The sequence below is a fragment of the Kogia breviceps genome, chromosome 3 (assembly GCF_026419965.1).
Source record: "Kogia breviceps isolate mKogBre1 chromosome 3, mKogBre1 haplotype 1, whole genome shotgun sequence".
NCBI lineage: Eukaryota > Metazoa > Chordata > Mammalia > Artiodactyla > Physeteridae > Kogia > Kogia breviceps.
Window position 1 is genome coordinate 105,053,523 of NC_081312.1, and position 24,767 is coordinate 105,078,289.

The 24,767-nt window shown below is 36.0% G+C and overlaps 1 protein-coding gene across 1 annotated transcript in view; it reads right to left on the bottom strand.

Moving 5' to 3' along the window:
* Positions 1–5,075: 5,075 nt before the first annotated feature.
* IREB2 (iron responsive element binding protein 2) overlaps positions 5,076–24,767 on the bottom strand; it is a 48,829-nt gene continuing 29,137 nt past the window's right edge. The window contains exons 9-22 of the mRNA XM_059058149.2: positions 23,704–23,875; positions 21,680–21,780; positions 19,292–19,408; positions 18,057–18,216; positions 17,137–17,272; positions 15,882–15,966; positions 15,136–15,292; positions 14,705–14,829; positions 12,948–13,052; positions 12,717–12,859; positions 9,694–9,841; positions 9,486–9,608; positions 6,190–6,375; positions 5,076–5,492 (exon numbers count right to left, since the gene is read on the bottom strand). Coding sequence (XP_058914132.1) covers positions 5,382–5,492; positions 6,190–6,375; positions 9,486–9,608; positions 9,694–9,841; positions 12,717–12,859; positions 12,948–13,052; positions 14,705–14,829; positions 15,136–15,292; positions 15,882–15,966; positions 17,137–17,272; positions 18,057–18,216; positions 19,292–19,408; positions 21,680–21,780; positions 23,704–23,875 — 1,869 coding nt within the window. The 3' untranslated portion in view covers positions 5,076–5,381. The remainder of the gene's footprint in view (positions 5,493–6,189; positions 6,376–9,485; positions 9,609–9,693; positions 9,842–12,716; positions 12,860–12,947; positions 13,053–14,704; positions 14,830–15,135; positions 15,293–15,881; positions 15,967–17,136; positions 17,273–18,056; positions 18,217–19,291; positions 19,409–21,679; positions 21,781–23,703; positions 23,876–24,767) is intronic.

A 24,767-nucleotide genomic window follows, 5' to 3' on the forward strand; every position in this document is an offset into this window, starting at 1 on the left:
GTGACCTTGATTGATTGACTTGGTGGTTCCCAAACCCCTATCAACCACCTATTGAGAGATCGACTCTTTTCTCCCTTTAGATATGGTTCTTATCTGCTTCACTTCTCATTTCCAAGTTGCAGAGCTTTTTTACAGCCGCAGGGCAACATTCTTGATGTCTCATTCCTTTAGGGTGTCAAAGACAAACTTTGATTTGGATTATCTGTAACCAGAATCTGACTCCCAATGGCCTTGTTAGGCCCCTCTGCATTCTCTTCCCTCAGGCAGGTCCTGAATTTTCTCCACCCTCTCACTATTTCACCTCTATTGATCTGGTTAACGTCTTTAAGATACACTGCTCAGTCATATTACTAGGTCTAAGAGAATGAACATTTCTTAAGGCTCTTAATACATGCTACCAAATCATGTTTTTCCTCAATAATGCCAATATTGGATACCATGATAACGAAAAAAGTTCCAATCTGATAGACAAGAAATGTCATGTCACTGTTGAATTAACAAGTTTTTTCCTTCTCCACCTGGCCACTAGGACACTTAGGTATTGGCTCTCAAAGAGTTTAGTGATCAAAAATTGGAGTGAAACAAAATGAACAATCTGCAGAGTGAGATTATAGATATGATTTTATATTATAAAACATCCTATAAAACATAATAGCCCACTAGTTTTATGATACAACTATATATTGCAGGTTGTTTAAAATGCTAAAAATTCAGTGCCATCATCATGTAAACACAAAATTCACAGAGACAACACAATTGTCATTACACAAGCAAATTCTGTGGGGATTACATATACATCTGCTTCTGCAATAAATGTTCCATTTTTGTATACTAAACACAAGCTTTATAATCTGATATTTTGGAAAACTTAACAGCCTAACAACTCACATCAAATTAAAACAAGCTGAAGCTAAACTAATTTATAATTAAAAAGCAAAAGTGGCATCAAGTGAAAACCATAAACTAAGGAAATGCAACACTGGTGTTGCACTAGGCTTCCTCGAAAACTCTGGATATTCAAATATGCAAACTATCACCATGTTGTCTGTGTTGATATTGTGAAGCAAATAAATTTTAGGATACTTAATTGGAATCCTTAGAAAACTAATAATGTACTAATTTTAGTTTATGAATACCAAATTTTAGATTTCAATTAATCATTTAGGTTGCTATTAAGAGTGGGAGAAAGGGCAGATATTTTTAGATCAGTGGGCAGCTGACCATACTTACAAAACATTACTTTAGAGGCTCATGGCCCCGGCTCCCAGCTCCAGATAACTTGCTTCAAGAGAGTGCTGATGAATAGCCAGTGGAAGGAGGAAGTGACACCACCAGCTGGTCCTAAAGCATAGAGGCTCATGAAAACATAGCACCTCCATCCTGCATCCATCAAGAAAAGGCCCTTTCCTCCTGTAATACACAACTTCGTAGCATGAGATGAATTCAGTCCTAAATGTTCACTTTAACATAAATTACCTCCATAAAAAAAGATCTAGAGTATGGAGGTTATGTTCAGGACAACTGTGGAGGGTCCAACTTATTCATCAGAATGGGCTGCCTAGCACAGTCTCCCATCTCTTGAATGTTCAAGGAAAGGTCGCCCAGTTAGATGTTATTTAGACAAGGGATCCTGCTTTGGGTGAGAGATTAGTCTTTTCAACTCTAAAAATGTTATTCCATGAATCTAAGTACCTGTTGGAACAACCCTTGAATCAAGTTCAACTTTATTGTTTCCTCGAGGATATTCCTACTGCAAACTTTATCTTGGTTTTCATTCTTATTTTGGCAGTTATACTGGGAATAACTGTCTGAACATTTAAGTAACATGTTTGAAGAGAAATTTCTGGATGGTATCCTATTTCTTTTTATCACTTTTTTCAATTACCACTATATATATATATATATATATATATATATATATATATATATATATATAATTTTTTTTTTGCGGTACACGGGCCTCTCACTGTTATGGCCTCTCCTGTCGTGGAGCACAGGCTCTGGACACGCAGGCTCAGGGGCCATGGCTCACGGGCCTAGCGGAACATGGGATCTTCTCGGACCGGGGCACGAACCCATGTCCCCCGCATCGGCAAGCGGACTCTCAATCACTGTGCCACCAGGGAAGCTCTACCACAAAATACTTTATAACAAGAGTCAAATATGTGATAATACAATTTTCTTTATTAAAAATAATTTACAGCATCAGTAACATATACACAATTGTCATCAACTGAACTTTGCCTCCAATATATTTCTATACAATACTTAAAATTATTGAACTTAAAACTGTTATACTGTTTTGTTGGCTTTAAATAATAGACAATGATTTATATTTACTTGTGAGATATATGGTTTCATAATTACATACTATGTGTAAAACTGATAGAAACATCAGCACTATCACACTTTAGGGGAAAAGTCACTAAAGAAGACTAAGTCCACCTCCTTCCCCTCTCTTTTATAACTCCAAATCAAACTAAGATAGGGTCAACATCCAGTATCTTAGCACTTTCTCCTAAACCTAAAGGCAAAAGAAAGGTGTCTTTTAATTCAACCACAGAAAAATGTCAAATAATTTCTCCTCATCCTCTCACTCAACACTGAGAAGGCGAATGCACACAACACTGTTACCATATATGCAAACAACCAGAATTCTGATCTAGGTCTTAGCTGTACTTTTTGTCCTTTAGTACATTCCCAGTGAAAAACTGAGCAATTTAGCTAAAGGGAATCTAATACCTCTCATTCAAACGTCAGCTTGGAGATAAAACAGGAAGTAACAACTGTCATCTTGGAAACTTTTTAGGTATACTAATGGCAATTCAGTGACTGGATGACATTTTCAGCGATTAGCAACACAAAGGCATGAAATATGGCAATGGTATGTAGCATAATGTTTCTTAAAATATAACAAAAATGCTGCTGTTGATAATGACCTTTGAAATTGTACTTTTTTTTTTTTTTTGGCGGTACGAGGGCCTCTGACTGTTGTGGCCTCTCCCGTTGAGGAGCACAGGCTCCGGACGCGCAGACTCAGCGGCCATGGCTCACCGGCCCAGCCGCTCCGCGGCATGTGGGATCTTCCCGGACCGACCGGGGCATGAACCCATGTCCCCTGCATCGGCAGGCGGACTCTCAACCACTGCGCCACCAGGGAAGCCCTGAAATTGTACTTTTAAATTCACAACACTAATTTGCTTCTCTAAGGGGCCTACTATACTTCCTGCCACAGTATTTTTTTTTTTTTTTTTTAGAACACGAAATTATCCAGATATATTCAACAAAGGAGATAAGCAAAACAATAAAAACCAACAGGGGCCACATTTTTGCAAACAGAGAATTTGGCTGGAGGCAGAAATATAGGCGTGCTCTGGGACATACATCCATGACTCTCCTCACAAACTGATAGGCATTGCTTACCAAGCTTTTTGGTTCATTGTATATAAGCAAGAGATTAAGAGAACCTTGATTTTGTTCCTGAAATACAAGATCTGCTTGTATTATTACTGGAGTAGGTAGACTGGAAATATAAATGCTTAATTCATAGCTGGCTAGCTTTATCATCTCTTCATCTCCTAGATGTGCTGTTTATGATGATGCCCAGGCCTCTGCCCGTAGGTTACATATTATAATACAGTATGGCTTAAAAATAAAGCAGATGTTTTCCCCACACATAGCAATCTGGATTATCATTTCTTCAAAGCCTGTAACAGATATTTTAATGTTCAACTTGTAAATTCTCCATCCCTAATTCATGTTTTCATGTAAATTAAAAACATATGCACTGACAAATACACAGCATTATAAAATATCAAGAACACAATGTGATTTGAAAGTATCAAAGAAAATATTTATAAAAAATTTAAATAAAAGGGAAATCATTTTGCCAAACTCTAGTCCATCTAATTGTCTAAACACATATTTGCAGAATATTTTCGAAAGATTGTATGATTTGATTATGTGCAAAGTTCTCAGTGGTCTTTACCCACTGGTTTGGTAATTTCAGCATTTTAGCTTAAAACAATTCTTTATTCTGTGCAATGTGAGCTAATTCTGAATTGCAGTAACTTAACTAGGTCATACGATGATCTCCATGTGGGAAAAAAAATCACTACAATTAACCTTCTGCCTGCTAAGTTTAATTTCTTAATTAAAAAAAAAAAGGTATAGGACTTTTTGGAATTAATTATCCAACCTTTTTCTTAAAAGTTGACAAACTTGTTGACATAACATTTGATGTGATAAACAGACATGCAAACAGAGAAAATACAGTATTCAGACAGCAATAACTTAAGTGTTTTATCCTGACGGTTAGCAAAAGCATACATAATAGTATCATGCATCCCAGGTAAAATGATTCAAAATGACAGGAAATCGATTTAAATAATTAAGAAGTAACCAACATTTAAAAAATGTTTAGGGTTGAGCAACCATATAATTTAGGGAGGATAATTTAAAAATCTAGAGGAAATCATGTTAGCGTTTAATGATTAAATAAAAGTTCTCTTTAGCAACCATAAATGAGTGTGGAATTTTAGTTAATAATACCTAAAATATTAGGTTATAGGAAGTTACAGTATCACACAGAGTGAGCAAAATAATCCAATTACTATAATGCCATCTGAGGCTTGCCAGGGTCACAGTAGCAAATTACTGAAAAATTAAGGGCTGCATATGTGATACATATTTTCACTGCCAATACATGGTGCTACGCAATCAGTTGTATTCTGTAACAGTCCACCTTCTGATGTGGAGGAAACCTTGGCTGGATTGGACAGAATGACTGTGTATGGGGCAGGTTCTATCCCTTGCAGTTAGACTGAGACTTAGGATAACCCTGGCTTATATTACAAACTAAGAATGACAACTATGTGCAACTCAATTCTGAAAAGGAACGAATAGATCTGAAAATCCACTTATAAATCAGATTTCACCTTCCACAATTTAAAAGTTATCTGGCTTGTTATATTTCAATCTGCTACTCTTAAACCAACAAACAGTAGTATACAGTTTTATAGGTGCAAAACAAAACAAAGACTTCAGGAAGGTTACTCATATAAGAATCTTTAACACAAGTTCAAATTCTGCCTTTATTTACAAAATGGTCTGATAAAATATCCCCCCATACTTACAGGCCTCTTCCACAACACACTTCACACGCTGATTTTAGCAATGTTAATAGCACCATTCGTATATTATTTAAAATCAAGAAGATTTCATTTTAGTCACTACGTTGATTCATAATCATTTACATCCATGGATGAGATAAGTGAGCATACTGGGACTATCTGCAGCTCCATGGTAAGGATTCCTGGGTCCAGCACAAAAGGCTTTGTTTGCAGTTACCAGTTATGAAAGGTATCCATGGTGAGTAGATACTATGAGAATTTTCGTGCCACAAAGTTTAATAATCCTCCATGTTTGAACAATGTTATTTCCACATCATTTTCAAAGGAAGCAATCACGCTGAATACTTTTCCAGTGCTTGTCTTTAAACAAACAAAAACATCTCACATGAGTGGTAAAATCTACAAAGTTTTACTTAGTGGTTAAGACCATCTGTCTTCACATTCAATGACTAAACTCATATTCTGTCTGAGAAACATTTCTCCTGCTTGAAAACACCTAAGATACCAAACCACAGGCTTCACAGCTAAGTAGAAAAACATGTTATTTTCATCCCTAATTCTAAATAACAAGTATCGTATCACCTAAAACATTAAATCAAATGATTTCGATTTTGACTTACTAATTAGGGAAGTTGTTACTCATGTTCATTTTATGTTAAATTAAATATTCATTGCATAGAATATTGCTACTCTTTTTCCTTGGTTGTAAAGTCTGTTACTCTAACCCTGAACACTCAATTCTGGCTTCTCCTAAAGTGGTCTATGTGCCTGGGATAAAATTAGATCAGGACAGAGACAGCTGATAATGAGGAAAAGGAAGTTAACGCGTGTAATTGGAAGTCCATGTCTTCCTTCTGGACTAAGTATACAGTGTTTTCTACTTTTCCTCAGAGAACATCAACTATATTAACATCGGTTTAAGTACAGAGCCTTCTTAAACTACAATTTGTTCACTAACTGACATTAGTATGCAATTTACAGTAATTGTTTCTTACTCAATTTACAACCATCTATTTATTAGTACACACAGTCATATATTTGAGAATTTTAGATATACCTTTATATTTAATGTAACTCCAGGAGACAGTTCTTCAGGAAATGTTAAAGAAAATGTTTCTCTGCCAGAGAGGCCCAAAGAATCTGCATTTTCTCCTGGAAGGAACTGAAGTGGAGCTATGCCAATTCCAATCAAATGATCTTTGTGAATTTTTTCATAACTTTCAGCCAAAACAGCTTTCACACCCTGTAACAAACATGCATTTTATTTCCTCCATTCATCTCTGAAAGTTGCTTTACTGAGCATTTTAAAGGGAAAAAAATTCTACTTTTGGCTTTTCTGTAAAAACTTTAAACCCAATACCCCATACTAAAGGTCAATGTTATATCAAAGTATTTAAAGAAATCTTTTATAGGTTATTTTTCTCTAAGTAGCTCCTTAACTCCTTCTAACTGCCCCTTGGCCACTGCAGGGTTAAGTACTGCCAGTGCCTACCATATAGTAAGAGCTCTCTATAATTGGGGGCAGCTGCTTTAAACTCAAAAAGGGCCTAGGAGGATTTCTGTTTAATTATGGTAGATCTAACATATGTGTTCATCAACACTCCCTTTTAAATTGCCACTAAAATAAAAGAATAAAGAAGTGTAAACCCATAGCAACAAAGCAAATAGGATGTGCAAATTCTATAAATATTTAGAAAACAGAGACAGGTAACTGACTTAGCAGACAATGTTGAAACTACAAACTGATAAACTGAAACTAGGGTGACACCAGTAAGATCTGAGTCAATTTGCAACAAAGAACCTAGAAAAGGCTTGAGACTCAGAGGCATGAGGTTCTCAGAACATGGGATCCTAATTAGAAGTCTATAAAAAGCAGTAAGATCTCCAGCCTAGTTCCCACTCAAGAGAGGAGGCTATTCTCCAGACAAAATCAGCTGAAGACCCATGTTTCTCTACTTTTTTTCATTATTACCCTCCTAAGGAGTTTTAGACATTTCCCTTCTAATCACATCTTCCTCCTCATTGCCCACCCCCCCCAAATTTAATGTCACAAATATACTGTGTATCTGTTTATATATGTATATCTATACTTCATACATAAAAAGAGTAAGATTTTGTTGCACCCCTTGGGGGTGCCATCACCCTATAGAAGATGGATGCTCTAGACTGAGGAGGAACACTAGGCTCATGGGAAGGCTGGGTGAGAATACTATCAGAAATGGGGGGAGTGGGCTTCCCTGGTGGCACAGTGGTTGAGTCTGCCTGCTGATGCAGGGGATGAGGGTTCGTGCCCCGGTCTGGGAAGATCCCACATGCCGCGGAGCGGCTGGTCCCGTGAGCCATGGCCGCTGAGCCTGAGCTCCGCAACGGCAGAGGCCACAACAGTGAGAGGCCCGTGTACCGCAAAAAAAAAAAAAAAATGGGGGGAGTAAGTCTGTTTCTTCAATGGCTTCTCTTCCATGAAGAAACTGAATGGCCCAGAGAAAATATTTACCGATACTAACATATAGGGCTATCTCAATGAAAAAGGTAGCTTATCATTAGTAAGGCCCACTAACAAAACGCAGCACACAACTACAGCTTGTAATCAGTTTTTTAATGTCTAACTGAATGGACAGCCAAGGATCAACAGTTATATGAGGAAAGCCTGCAGCAACAACAACAACAAAAGCTAAAAAAACTTGAAGAAAAAAAGGGAACCTAGGGCTTCCCTGGTGGCGCAGTGGTTGAGAGTCCGCCTGCTGATGCAGTGGACGCGGGTTCGTGCCCCGGTCCGGGAGGATCCCACGTGCCGCGGAGCGGCTGGGCCCGTGAGCCATGGCCGCTGAGCCTGTGCGTCCGGAGCCAGTGCTCCGCAACGGGAGAGGCCACAACAGTGAGAGGCCCGCGTACAGCAAAAAAAAAAGGGAACCTATACCTATAATTAATATTCACAATATAGACCTACCTTGTTTTTATTGAGCTTTGTAGATACTATGTTTTTTAACAAATTGAAGTTTTCTGGCAATTCTGTGTCAAGCAAGTCTCCAGGCTCCATTTTTCTAACAGCATTTGCTCACTTCACATGTGTGTCACATTTTGGTAATTCTTATAATATTTCAAATGTTTTCATTATTATTTTATTTGTTATGGTGATCTGTGACAAGTGATATATATATATATATTTTTGCAGTACGCAGGCCTCTCACTGTTGTGGCCTCTCCCGTTGCGGAGCACAGGCTCTGGACGCGCAGGTCCAGCGGCCATGGCTCACGGGCCCAGCTGCTCCGCGGCATGTGGGATCCTCCTGGACCAGGGCACGAACCCGTGTCCCCTGCATCGGCAGGCAGACTCTCAACCAGTGCGCCACCAGGGAAACCCGACAAGTGATCTTCGATGTTACTATACGACTTGCTGAAGGCTCAGATGATGGTTAGCATTTTTTTTAGCAATAAATTATTTTTTAGTTAAAGTATGTACAATTTTTTTTAGATATGCTGTTGCACACTTAATAGATTACAGTACAGTGTAAACATAACTTTTTATATGCACTGGGAAACCAAAAAACTTGTGCAGCTCGCTTTACTGTGATAATCACTTTCTTGCAGTGGTGAAGAACCGAAACTGGAGTATCTCTGTGAAGTATGTTGGTACTTAAAATTATTATCTTACAAAGACGAAAGAATCAGACTTATTTCCACAACTCCTTAGAGTATTTACATTTTAAGGGGGAGGGGAATTAAAGATTCAAAACAAATGACGTTTGTATGATTATGATAGCTATGAGGGCTGTATTTTGACCAGCCTTTTCAACAACTACAATTGTAAAGAGAAGCACAGTATGAGTATGAAATGGCAGAGAGCACACGTCACAGGACTATTCTCTCCAACAGATCCCCTATTTGCTCTTCAACAAGGAAACAGTCTCAACAGAAATGTCTTCCTAGCAGACAGCCAGGGACCAATATCACCTATTTGGAAAAAGATAAAAGTAAAACGTGGCCCACTATCTCTGAGTTGTTAACCTTTGATGGAGCAAATCAGAGAAAATTAAATGAAAAGGGGGCAAGTAAAACTACCAATGGGTATAAATAATTATTATTATAAAGCAATAATTTAAGACAGAATATCCTTTCCCTCTACCACGTTTATTTTCACAAATAAGACTGATGTAGGTTTAATTAAATTCAGAGTATTAAAATGCAACTAGATTAGTACAGCATATTATATAAGGTCACTTAAAAACACCCACAGATGAGATCCAAGTAGGCATAAAAAGTCTAAATGAACAAAATGAACTTTGACAGGATGTTACTGACAAAAGGGAATATTTAAAACTCTTTGGAAGTTTAAGAAAAATTTAAGAATCAATACCAGCAAGTATGGTCCTTTGGCAGCCCAATCTCTTGAATTTCCTGAACCATATTTCTTCCCTGCTAAAATAATCAGTGGGATACCTTCCTTCTGGTACAGCTCTGCAGCCTCAAATACATCTAGCTGTAGATTAAAGCAAACATAAGGAATTTTAATACAAATTTTGATCTAGTTAGCAACTTCCTAAATACTCTGTATACATCCTTACCGTCTGTCCTGATGGAAAATGAACTGTTTTGGGAGCTGGTTTTCCAATGAACTTATTAAAAAGCTTGATATTTGCAAAAGTGCCTCTTGTCATCACAGCATCATTACCTCTTCGGGCTCCATAAGAGTTGAATTCACGAGGGGTAAGGCTGCAACAAAGTTAGAAAGTTAGTTTTTATTTTAGATGGAAAATAATCACATTATTAAACTGTAAAACTTACTCATAAACACTTTTTTATTATGGAAAATTTCAAGCATGCACAAAAGTAGAGAAAACAGAACAGTGAATACCCAGGAGACTATCACTACTCTACAATAATCAATTCATGGAATTTTTATTTCTTCTATAATCATCCTCCATTAGACTGTTTTGAAGAAAACTCAGATATCATATTTTAACTGTATACATTTCAGTATGTTTCTCTAAAAAATACGGACTTAAAAATACTACCGTGTTACAAACAAAACCCTCCGAACTTCTTAATATCAGCTAGCCAGTCAATAGTCAAATGTCCCTCATTTTCCTATTACTTTTTTAGTGGTTGGTTTGCTCCAATCAGATCCAAATATGGTTTATAAATTCATCCAGTTGATCTCGTCTTTTTTAATCTATATGTTCCCTCTACTTTTTTGTCCCCTCTTATACTTTATCTAAAGAAATTAGGTCATTTGTAGTGTAGTTTCCTATATCTAGACTGTGCTGACTGCATCTCCATAGTATCATTTCATATGTTGTTCTCCCTCCTGTATTTCTTGTTAACCAGATGTCAAATCTAGTGACTTGACAAGATTTGGGTTTTTAATTTTTGCAACAATGCTGCATAGGTCATACTTCCATCAGGAGTACATGCTACCCAGTTTTCTCTTTCTGGAATGCTACCAGTGATTGATCATCATTGTCTAGACTGCATTAGGGACTGCAAAATGATGATACTCTATTTCTCTTATTCCTTCTTCATTTTTTAGCTGGAAAACTTCTATGAAGACAAACTTTCCTTCATCAATGATTTGGTTATAATGAAATACCTTCCATACAGAAAAGACTTTATTGTTAAATAATGAGATGGTTTCCCATCATCTTCCAAAGGTAATTTGGAGTTTTAAATTTTTCTCTTTTGGTATTATTATGAACTCATGGATTTAAACATATTCATTATGCTTCAACCCATTCCAGTTATTATTCTTTTTTTTTTTTTTTTTTTTTTTTGCGGTACACGGGCCCCTCACTGTTGTGGCCTCTCCCGTTGCAGAGCACAGGCTCCAGATGCGCAGGCTCAGCGGCCATGGCTCACGGGCCCAGCTGCTCTGTGGCATGTGGGATCTTCCCGGACTGGGGCACAAACCCGTGTCCCCTGCATTGGCAGGCAGATTCTCAACCAGTGCGCCACCAGGGAAGCCCCGGTTATTATTCTTTATTGATGCTCAACATGTCCCATCTTTGAGCAGTGACAGATTCAAGTTGGCTCCTGAGACCTTTTGAAAGAAAGCCTGGAAGTTAATTGTAGTTTGGTGGGAATTAAAACACTCTTTGGTGGTCTCTATAGCTCTTTTGCTTTTGGTATAAGACATCTAGAATCATCTTGTATATTTTCCAGGGCCAAACCTGGAATCAACCATTTCTCTAAGACAAATTGGTTGTTTGTCCTAAGAATTGGTATTTAGACACCATTATCTGTGTGCTATGGATATTCATTGCTACTGGATTGGTTACTATATAAATGACCTTTTAGGGACAAGAGAAAACTGGGCATAAGCATCTCAACAACCAACAACCAACTTCCATCAGCCTCTAATTTGGTCTTTTATGTAAAGACAACAAATATTCTTCTAATTTAAACATCTTATCTCAGGATGTACATTTAAATACTGTACTTCAGGATGGAGATGGTGAGGGTTTGAGTGTCTTTAAAAATAAAATTTTTAACTGACGAAAACTACGGTATTAACTGTGCTAAGAAATCCATATCAGCAATTACAATAAATATAAAAATTGTGTATTTGAGAGAAGTGGTGGCTTTTTCTTTGGGGGGGGGGTTGGAATCTTTGTCACAATTACGACCAAGATGGAATCCACCTTTTAAGAAATATTTGGGAGAAACAGAACTTATTTTATTTCTCACCACTATGAACAAAAGCTGTGTATAAAACAAACTGATTTATCTTCATCAAATTACACCAAATGGAGTTGCTATTAGCAATTTCTACCAAAAAGTGTTTTAATTCCCACCAAACTACAATTAACTAGAAAATAAATTCAAACACAGATTTCACAATAGCACTAATGAGACTACAGCAAGAGCTATGCAGTATTACATGTCAAACCAAGCTATGTAGCACTGATTTTTATAAGATATTTCAATGAAAAGTCTTATCATTTGCATAGCTCAAGCATCAAAAAGCTAATCAGGCAGCAATACCACAAATTCTACCTTTAGCAAAATTTTGTCTCTGGTGTCAAAACAGTTTTTTGATAACCAAGCAACCCTACGTTATTAATCACACAGAAATGAAACAAACTCTTTCTAGTTTTGGATTTATATATCCTATGTAAATGATCTCCTTTACATTCACATTTATTATTATTGTGAAATTTTACACTCAAGAAGCAGAAATTCATTGTCTTTTGATTTGATACAGATCAAGCCTAGCCTCACGCATGTACATTTTATAGCCCCAAATACACACATTTAAATTGTGCAGTCCAACACTGGAAGATGGTTAGAACCATCAGGCTTTATTTGGTAGGTCAAACCAATCTGACTTTTCAACAAAGTAGCACTGAAAAAGAAAACTCCGGTTTCCAATTAGTTGTTTATTTAATGGGCAAGGGCTCAATTAAAAATTTCAATTTCTAAAGCAAAAGCAGGTACAATAGTATCCCAGTTATTGCTTAGGTCAAATACATAGACAATCAGACACCATGATAGCATGTAATTTCCTGGATAAAGGAACATGACCAGTAAAAATGCCTCTTAATTAATGAGAAAGATAAAACAAAAACAGCCTATAACCATGTACACATACCCTCTGTTTGTCAAATACTTAGCAGCAGGACTACTCCTAGCAATGCTTCCAGCAGGTGATATATGATCTGTCGTGACAGAGTCTCCCAGATATAATAAGACATGGGCATTTTCAATAGGCTGGAGTGCAACTGGCTCTTTGGTCTAAAAGGTAAAAAATGTTGAAGGCATTTAACTCTTCATGAGGTTTTTCAAACTTCAAACAATTTTTAAAATATCAAATAGTACTTACAAGCTTATCAAAAAATGAAGGACATCTGATATAAGTAGACTTTAAATCCCATGGAAACAAAACTGAATCTGGTACTTCTAAAGAATTCCACCGTTTATTTCCCATCTGTGAATATGGTTTTGGTTGATAAACCAAAAGAAAGATAAAATGGAGTCAGAAAAAGAGGTTTATGAAAATGAGGAAATTAACATAGTACTTAGGTTAGCATTAAAAAAAGAAAATAGGCCTCATCCATTTGGAAAGAAAGCTAAGATACTGCATTCTATAAAATTATGACATTTTTGGACTGAATTGATAAAATTTGCTCATCGAATTCCAGCACACCAGATTTTCAAGAATGTCCTATGAGTTAAAGTTTCAATACAAACTGAATGTGAAACACTTTACAGAACCCCAGAAAAGTTAAAGAATTTAGAAAGATCTAAACATGTTGCTTAACTTAAACAAAACATTAAGTGTGTTTTGGGGTATACTTTTAATATTTAAGAATATTTTCATGGAGAAAACCCTTTTTTTTTCTAACATATTTGTCCTCCATCACTGTATTATTAGTCCTGCCTTCAAACTATGTTCAAAATCTCACCATTACTCACCACCTCCACTGCTGCCCCAAATGTTCCATGCTATTATCATTTTTTTACTTTGGACTACTACATACAGTAGGTCCTCCTGACTCTATCCTTCTTATTACCCAACCCTCTTGCCCCAATATAGTTTCAATTCAAAGACAGTGCAATCTTTTTGATTATGAAACTCCTGTTCCACACCTTCTAATGGCTCCCCATCTCACTTCAGAGTAAAAGATTAAATTTTAATAATGGCCTAAAATTCCCTATGTAATCTGGACATCATTTCCTACCACCACCCTTCTTACTTCCTATGTTCTAGTCACACTGCCTTCATTATGGTTCCCTCCTTAAGGCCTTTACACTGGTCCCTCTACCTGGTAAGCCCTGTTCTTTGTTCAGATATAAGACTAACTTGTTCACCTCCTTCAAAACTTTGCTCAAATACCATGTTTTCAACTATCCTATATAAAACTGCAATCTACTCCCCAAATTTTACACAATTGGTTCTCTTTACCCTGTTCTGTAATTTTCTACAGCACTCATTACTTTTTAATATACTGTATAATTTACCTAATTATTCTGTCTACAGTTTACTATCTGCCTCTCCCCTTGAGAACTTTGTGTTTTCTTCACTGATATATTCCAAAAAGCTAGAAGAGTGCCTGGCACATACTTAGGGGCTCAATAAATATTTGTTAAGTGAATAACTATTATTTTTGCTCTCATATTTATATTCTAAGTTCTTTTTAAAAAGTGTGAATGTATGTATTAGCTTCTAGATGCACAAAACATCTCCCGAACGATGCTTAAGAAACTGACATAACTGGTTGCCTTTGAGGAGATAAAGTAGATGGCTAAGGAATGGGTGGGAGGGAGATTTCAATGTCTGCTCTTATTTCTTTTGAATTTTGAACCATTTGAATGGGAACAACAAACAAGGGCAGTTTCTATGAAGTGTGTCCATGTTCAGGATGCCAAATATAAATGTTTGCTATACATTTCTAACGAGTAAATAAATCAATTCTGATATTCTTAGATACTAGAGATTCCAGATACAAAATGTCACTCATTAAAAACTGTGTATTCAAAATAATGTAATTTAAATTTTGATTCTATTCAGAAAGATACATGAAATAAAGAAACACTGCCATTTTATTAAACCTTTTAAGAAATGAATGAGCGTCTTACCTCTGTCTTCTCTTTTAATGCTTTAAACATGGATAATACAACATGTTCTTCCTCTATCTGATGAACTTCTTCTCGACTAGGCCAAATATCATGTAGGTAAATATTCCTGCCAGTAGCGTCAGTACCTGGTGAAAATTTTTCATATGAAATTTAGTATAAAAAGTAACTCCCTCAAAATGTTCACATCTTTTCAAAGACACATCATAGAAACCAAGTATATTATTCAACAAGAGTGCTTCAGGTGTAAGCACCTGAGAGAACTAATTACTTGCATATTATATTCTTCATATGAATCAAAAATTAATAATGCATCATGATATGATTTTCTGAAATAACTCAAAAAATGAACAGTCTAGGAAACATTTCAAAAGTACAACTTTTGGGGAAAAAAGTGTGTGCAGGTATATATGTATACATATAAAGGAAGATACCTAAAGGCTCTGTCTGGAAATCTATATTCACTGTGCCTGCTATGGCATAAGCTACCACTAAGGGTGGAGAGGCAAGATAATTGGCACGAACACAATCACAAAGACGACCTTCAAAATTTTTATTTCCAGATAAAACTCCACAAGTAACCAAATCACCCTGAAAAACAAAAAAACAAAAAACACAAATGAATGTATTCAAGAGATGGTACAAATCTGGATAATCCCATATAAGAAATCTCAAATATTACACTTCTGAGAGCATGATAACCAAAAGCATTATTTCCAATTATTAGGTACAGAACTATCAATACTGTAAATAAACTAAAATAATTCCTTACACTATTAAGGAATTAGTTCAAGGTTCTAAAAATGACTTCAAAGAATCATTTTATGATTGATAGGTTACTCTTCCCAAGAGATGCAAGGACTACAGAAACATAAATACATTAATATATATATATATATATATATATTTTTTTTGCGGTACGCGGGCCTCTCACTGTTGTGGCCTCTCCCGTTGCGGAGCACAGGCTCCGGACACGCAGGCCCAGCGGCCATGGCTCACGGGCTTAGCCGCTCCGCGGCATGTGGGATCTTCCCGGACCAGGGCACGAACCCGTGTCTCCTGCATCGGCAGGCGGACTCTCAACCACTGCGCCACCAGGGAAGCCAGTTAATATATATTTTTGATAACAGTGAAACACAGGAAAAAACATTTGGATGTTTTACTGATCCACACGGTTTACCTGTTTTACTGCATTTAAAACTGCTTCTGATAAGGGTGCTGTATTTCCCACACATGTTGAACATCCATAGCCAACTATTTCAAATCTGCATTTCAAAAAATAAATGTGACTGGACAGAAAATCACAACATTTGTAAAGAAAGGACAAGTCTTATTTTTCATTTCCATCACTGTAGTAAGATTGCTGAAGAGAATATTCACAACACAGGAACCTTCATCAACATGTTCATTTCACAGCTTTTGAGCAATCAAGTCTGACCCTCAGGCATGCTATCTGTACTGAATGCAAACCTCTGAAGAGCCCTGATACTTAGGACACTCCCTAGTTAAATTTGGTTAACTAAATCTGACACAAAACTTATCACACTATGCAAGAAAATTCTTCAGATACTACTCGCTAGGAATGTAACACGACCATTCAAAAAATCGATATTATACTTTCCTCCAAAGGGGTTTAAACTGTCGTATATCAAGAGGACCTGGCTGCAACAATCTGACCAAAGGCCCCCAAAGAGGCACTGTAATTGGGTACTCTGATAGGAGTAATCTTTTAATTCTCAACCAACTAAACCCAAGAAAAGCTCCTGACAAAAACTCCAAGATGATATAACTTAAAAATTACAGGTACAATCCTCAAAATTACTTTCAACTGCTCTTCTAAACAAAGAAAAAACCCTAAAACTTGGCAGTTTTGCTAAAGAATTGATTTACATAAGACACTGTTCCAAAATACAGTGAAAACACAGCTAGCATCAATTATTTTTTTGAGTACATAAAAAATATGTTATTTTCTCCAAAGTTCAGGGACAACTTAACCTACGCTTAATGGATACAATAATCTCACAAAACCTCAATTAAGACAATTTACTCAGTTAATGCAACCTATAAGATCTCACTCTATTCTGAAAACTGATGATCTACATGACTCATGCAAATTTTGCAGTACTTGGTACCATCCCTTACCTGTCTGTCACTGTTACTTTGTTCTACTTGTTTGTCTTGTGTTTCCATCTTTAAGTTAGAGATCACATCTCCTACTTCTTTGTAGCCAACACAATGCCTTGCTGCTCATTGAATATGCCTAGTAAATGTCTGCTGAGTGATAACGGCCTCAAAGATTTTGTGTTAATGGCAAGGCAACAAGTAGAACTAAAGAGTTTTTTCTATTTTCTTTTTGTATATGAAAGGTCCTAACACGTAGTTTCAATCACTACTGAATACCAATGTCAATATAAAGAGTGGTAACCATCACTTACCCGAGCTTACTAAGATATGGTAATACTCCACTTGAACTGAGGTAATGTGTAGCCATCCCACTGCCTGGAGATAAACTTGTTCTTATATAAGGTTTAACATGCAGACCAGCTTCAACAGCTTTTTTAGCCAAAAGACCTGCAACAATAAATCAACAATAATTTATTATGGCAATGTTTCTCTCCCTCTTTCCCTCATATTAAAGTAGGAAGTAAGAAAGGGTTTATGGTTTATTTTACAGGTCACCTTCAATACAGGTTAGGGTAAAAGTCTAAAATTCACACATTTACTGTCATTATTTTGTTCACTTTATTCTACTGATTTGTTTCATTTAAAACAAATAAAAATTGTGGTAGATATACTAGCTTTGTTATAAATTATTAATATACAATCTGATATCATGGCATCATGCACACAAATGGAAAAGGATATATAATAACATCATGTACACATATAATACATATCATTAAATGAACCATTTTAAATGCTATAATTGTAATGAACTAATAGCAATTTAACATTTATTATATTTGATTTTATACAATTAATGAATTGTTCCATGTACATACAATTGATTTCATTTATATTCCTTGTCAATAATCTTTTACTTCCTTTGTGTCTCAACTGAATCTAGTACACTGCTATGGTAAATGTCTAGTAGATCAAGATATCTGCTAATTAACTATACTTCTAAAATGACAGAAAAAACAGATACAACCTAAAACTCAGATACATGTTATAATTTTAAAAATTCACCTTCTTTGTAATAAAAACAAAATAACATAAATCAAACTTAGGCACCTTAAAACCTAACTAAAAACTCAGGTTCTCAATATCAAACATAGGCATCAATACTCATGCATAATCTAAGAAACAGAATGTGAATATAACAGAAAATGTATGGCTACAAACCACAACCTACCTGCAGCGAGCATGACAGATGGATTGCAATTATTGGTACAACTGATAACGGCAGCAATGACCACAGATCCATGAGACAGCTTATATTCACTTCCTTCATAATGAATAGAGACGATATCATTTTGCTTTTCAGCTGCAATTTGGAAGCCTTTAAATCCAACCTATACAAATTTGCACATAAATATAAACTAAATATTCTGGATATGTATAGAAAAAAAGACTAGTAGAAAATATGGCAGATCCTTGACATTTGATAAGTTCTGACTATTTGTGAGTGATGCTGAAGGTCCATGACATTCAGTAGTTATAATTCAGCTGAAGCATAAATTTGAATAATCATTACAGGAGTCTGGTGGTGTTCCTAAGCTTTTATCTACTGAGTCCAGCCAACTACTCATGATCCAGATCTTATTTGGCTTTGCTGTTCTTTATTCATTGCTACTTAACAGTAATTCTCAAGAGATGGTACAAACTTTTTCTGTTAAAAATGGCCTTGAAGATTTGCTTCAAAATGATCCTGTGTGTCTGTATGTATGTAGAACAGATGAAGCAAGATGGGTTATGAGTTGGTAATTGTTGAAGTGAGGGACACAGGAATTCATTATACTATTTTATTCCTGTAGAAGTTTGACATTTTCCTCAAAAGAAAAAGAAAAAAGAAATTATACAAAGAAAGGCTTTGAAAAGAAAGCCAGCTACTAGTTCTCAGAATAGAAAAAGTGACAAGATTGAAGCCATGATTCTCAAGACGGGAGTACAAACCCTAAAAGTCAAAGAGGTCACTTCATATTTAGTTAATTTACCAGACTTTAAGAGAGTAATCACAACAGTGTAGTGGTTTTGTCCTAGTCTGGGAAATCACAAAAGTCTAGAGCAGTGCTGCCCAACAGAATTTTCTGTGATGATGTAAATATTCAATAGTTATGCTGTCCAATACAAAAGCCATAGCCCCATGTACCTATTCAACTTGTAATGAGGCTATCATGACTAAGAAACTCAATTTTTAACTTTAAGTTTTTATTTAAATATACCCAATCAACCTCTGGTCCTCACAGTGGATCTGGAAACAAGCTCATGAAATGTCTGACTTGAACTTTGGACAGAGGCAAAGGAGGGGGCTGCTGGTGTGTGCCAATAACATATAAAAATACAGCAGTTGATTGAGTTCATGGGTCATCCTGCTAGTTCTTCACTACTTACTTAGCACAAAGTGTATTGACAAATAAGGTAATCTACCTTTTCATTTAAGCAAGCTTGGAAATCACTTTTCATATCTGTCAAAGCAACTCTATCCTGAGGTCTTTTTGGACCACTGACAGATGGAACTATTGAATTCAGATTAATCTGGATCACCTAGGAAATGAGAGAAAAGAGGGAGAAAAGTAATTAGAATTCCTAAGTACAGATTCCAACTTGAGTACTACTTTCTGATGCAGAATGAATATACTCACATTTGTTTTAATGCAATTTGTTTTAATGGTGATATACACTCCCAAGAAATATTTTAAAACAACTCCATTTAATTTATGAAACATAATATATAAAAATTTGCTAAAACACTAGCAGACCAGTATGCAAACTAGCACAACACCAACCATACAGTCTATATAAAATTTTTTTCCCCCCAAATGGTTTTTTCTCACAAAGATAACACTGTCTTCACATGCCTGATGATAAAGTAGATGCCTGTGCCAGCTAAGTTTATTGCTTCTGAGCTCCAAATTCATCCTTCTTTGCCTGCTCTGTGATAACAGAGGTGGGCTTAGTAAACATTTCTCCTTTCTCAGCTTGTACAATGCTGGTCAATACAGAGTACTTGGGGGACGCAGCAGAAAAGGGTTTTTCTACTCCTGGTTCTAGTTTAGCTAGCCAGGCTCCTGCAGACCATGCTTTTTATTCCTTGGTTTAAAAAAAATCATACTTAATAAAAATTCCACCTCCCAGCTAGGTTTCTATTAATTTCTTCTGGTATTTCTACCATTTCCCTATGTACATTTTATTTGTGTATAATCAATTCAAACAAATTTTTCTTCACTATGGTTTTCATCATTATTTAACAGCCCTGTTTATTCTGGTCGAGCACAACCGAAACACCTGCTTTTCTTACACTTTTATTTCACGGATCCAGGTGATCCTAGTTTGTGTCTAAGTATGTATGAGTTTCTCTTGAAGTCAACATCCTGATGAATTTTAGTTTCATTTCTTATCATCTATCTGGTCAGGTTTTTAATAGGCACATTTATTCCATTTCATTATACCACCAAAATGTTTCAGTTTAATTGTTCTTATTCTTTCCCTTAAAAAAAAAAATGTGGACAGAGCACTAGATTTGATAAATGGTACTGAAAGGGACCAGAAAATAATCAGAGAAGTTAACAGATTTGCCCAGAACGTCACACAAATTCAATTCCTATGGGTTCTATATGGCACTCAATATACTATATGTATTCACTTATTCACCTAACATGTTACTGAACATCCACTATGTGCCACGCACTCTTCTAGGAGCTGGGGACAGAGTGCCAAACAAAGCAGGTGAAGTTCCTGTCCTCATGGAGCCTGCTTGTATTCATTCTAGTGAGGGAAAGACAGGCAAATAATTATACAAATTGATAGGTGTCAGGCAGGGATACAAGCTATGAAGAAAAATAAAGCTGGGTGAGAAAATGGATTTCCCAAGAAAAAAGAGCTTAACAGTTAACCATACCAATGATAACACCAAGTTGATTTAGATCGCTGACACACTTCTAGAAAGTGAATTTTATTACAACTTTCCTGAAAGTGAATTCTACCTACTTCAATATAAATTTCCAAAAGATAAGAAATATTTGCTTAGACTGTAAAAATATCTTTAACATTTAAGATCACATAACTGTATATCCCCTTCATAATGGTGGATTTTTTACGAAGTATAGACATTAACCAGGTGATACCTGGGGAGTAGATTATAGTATTCTTATCCTAAAATAGAAAAAAATTAAACTGATAAATTGAGTCAATTTTATATATTTTTTTTGTTTGTTTTTTGTTTTTTTGTTTTTTGTGGTACACGGCCCTCTCCTCGTTGTGGCCTCTCCCGTTGCGGAGCACAGGCTCTGGAAGTGCAGGCTCAGCGGCCATGGCTCACGGGTGCAAGCTGCTCTGCGGCATGTGGGATCTTCCCGGACCAGGGCACAAACCCGTGTCCCCTGCATCGGCAGGCGGACTCTCAACCACTGCGCCACCAGGGAAGCTCCCAATTTTATATTTTAAGTACTAAAAATTGAGACTTGATACAATGTCACAAAATTTACTGTAATATAAATCTATGTAAAATTAATGAATAAAATCAGAGTTGGGTCACAAATAACATTAACTTGTTAAATAATAACAGCTATCTATCATTTATTGAGGACTTAACTATGTGCTTGAAACTGTCATAATGAATTTGTACTTAACCTCTTAAGAATCCTATGAGGTAGATATTATCTTCATATTTCAGAGATGAGGAAACTGAGGCAAAAAGGTTAAAAAAGTGCCCAGGTTGTATAGCTGGTAAGTCTTAGAGCTGGGATTCAAACCCAGGTGGTCAGGCTCCAGAATTTACAGTCTTAACTACTATTAGGTGGGTTACTGTGTATATACCTGGGAATACTCAGGTTCTCTTGAATTATCCTGGTCATTTCGAAACAATTTCACAGCTTTAAGGTATGTTTCCATTGACTTGAGTTTGGCTTTGTCAAAACCTAAAAAGATGATTAACAACAATAAAAATCCTTTCAGAAATTTTTAAATCTTTGGGGGTAACGATGTTGAATTTCAGTGATGAGCAAGAAACAAATATTACTTATTACTAAGCACTCAGAAAATATTTCTTTACAAATTGATATTATTCCCAATAGTTAAAATTTTACCCTTCATAAAAACGCTTTATAAAATACATACCAGCACCCCTCCCTTTTAAAAGTTACTCAATCACAGACAAGATCAGAAATACTGAGCCAGTTATATAAAACTCACAAAAATAGTTTGCAAGAGAAAAACCAATAACAAAATTCAACATAATAAATTACTAGCCACCATGAAAGATGAAATTCATTACCTTCCCTGAACAATAAGCAAAATTAATAGTCAAAATGAAAGAATAAAGTAAATGAAAGTTAAGAACAGTTTTACAGAGCAGAAGGATAGAGATTTAACAAGATCTTCCAGAAATTAAAAGAACTTAGATGTTAACAATAAAGTTTCCAATTAAACATTCTGGTAGTTATCTGTAAGCTTGATGAGAAGTAAGTAACTGTGGCAGATTATATTTGCCAATGATTGCCACAATAATATCTATCCCAAGTTATATGTTCTCTTACAATGTGACATTGACATTTATCCATCAAGAGGTAGAATCTACATTCATTCCCCTGAAACCTGAGCAGTGTAATTTCTAGCTGGCTAACTGGCATGTACCTTCTCTCTCCCCACCCCCCCCCCACACCCCTGCTCTCTCAGGTTACCAACCCTTGAAAAGCCACCATGTGAGAACCAGATTATATATTCAGAAACCACAATTAGGTGTTCTGGCTGACAGTCCCAGCTGAGTTCCCAGCTGACGGCCAGCATTCACTGCCAGACATTCAAGTGAACAAACCTTCAGGATTCCTGGCCCTAGCTTTTAAGTCTTGCAGTTGAGGCTCCAGACATCATGAAGCAGAGACAATTTGTACCTGTATGAATTACTGACCCACTGAAACTATGCAGCAATAAATGATTATTGCTGTTTTAAGCTACTAAGTTTTACGACAATTTGTTACACAGTGACAGATCATTATGACATTAACTCATATCAATATGTAAGGAATAAGGCATTTCTCTCTTGAACATTCTACCACCCAAAATCCAGTTTAGAGAAAACTCTGTATTCTATGAGGACCTTTCCTTCCAAGGTTCCAAAGGACCAGTCCTCCATTTTGCCATTTGACTTATCATAATCTGCCCCCAAACTGAAGAATACTAGAATATATCTGCCCAATATACTTAATGATGAAATTAGTAGTTCAGTAATGATCTCTTAAAAAAAGAAGTGGCTCAAATAAAGAGACCCTGTTTTTTATAGAATAGGGGCCTTATAAAACCAACACATTCTGGTTTTGCAAGTATTTTCTATATTAGTCAACAGAAGAGTGGTCAAAGTTCCTAGTTAATCAGGCTACAATAAAAATTTGGAACCTGTAACCCTATGCTGCTTTTCACAAAATCATGTGCTTATTCTTTAGATAGAGCACTGGTTCCCAAACGCTGTCTCATGGCTCCTCTCTTCCTGGATGTAGAAGAGAACAGCTGTGAATGTGCGCAAGCCTGACTTTCATTAAATTGCAACCTCTGATCACTAACAGGGTGGAGGTATCCATTATTAATTATTGGGGAAATGTGAGGCAAAGATCAGCAGTTTGAATAACTCCTCTAAACTGCTGTAAATGGGTCACAGTGGACTAGGGTTTGAGGACACAACACTCTTTAAACACATCTGATGCAGTTTATTTCAAAGCTGCTGTTTTAAAATAAGACAATTTCATGAACATTAAATAACATGTACAAGGTAGTAATTTATTATACAATATTTCAGATAGACAAATTGGAAATGTAACATTTATTCTAGTGATCTTATATCTTCTTACCTGTATGTTCTAAATGTTTTAATGTCACATTGTCAACAGGGAAAAAGCTGAGGATAGCACCATATTCTGGACACATGTTTGCTATTGTAGTTCGATCTACTATAGATAACTGTGAAACTCCACTTCCAAAAAACTCAACAAACTTTCCAGCCACTCCTACTTGCCTGAGGTGCTATATAAAGAGACACATAGAAACACACACGAAATTAGCATGAATTTTCTGAAAACTATAAAATCTAATTTTTAATCCATTACTACTGACAGTGAAAGAGGTCCTCTGTTATTTTTATGAAACATCAACTCATTCTGGTTTTCCAGGTATTTTAAGGTAAACAGTCAATAGAAGAGTGGTCAAATGCTACTATTAGGGTAGAAAAGGGTTTGAAAGTTCAAAATGGCTAAGATTCCTGTTTTAATGTCTCTGAAATCAGCGTATACCTTAGACTCTATGGTGTGTCTGTTAGCTGGCAGTCTTCTTTCTTTCTTAGCAGCACATAAAACAGTGGTGCTTCTAACCAATGATGGCATCTTAGATTGAGTGAAATACTAATATACTGATGAAACTGTGTATTTAAATTCAAAAAATTATATACTGCTATAAAAATTCTTCGAATTCCAACTACTGATCCAAATATTTACAGCATCATTAATTATAGGTAAATTTCTTTTTTTAAAGATTTTTTTGTTTTTGATGGGGACCATTTTTAAAGTCTTTATTGAATTTGTTACAATATTGCTTCTGTTTTATGTTTTTGGGTTTTTTGGCCATGATGCACATGGGATCTTAACTCCCTGACCAGGGGAGTTAAGTGCACCCCCTGCACTAAAAGGTGAAGTCTTAACCACTGGACCACCAGGGAAGTCCCCCTAGGTAAATTTCATTTTGACAGGATTTAACATGTGGCCTCAAACTTAATTCCTTCTAAAATCATTTTTTTTATTACTCATTTTTAAGTAATCAAAACAGCTACCTAACTTCTCTCAATTGTAAAATGGTGTCAGAATGGTACAGAGACTGCTCAGCACAGTGATGAGGTATGAAATAACATTCAACCTATGAATAA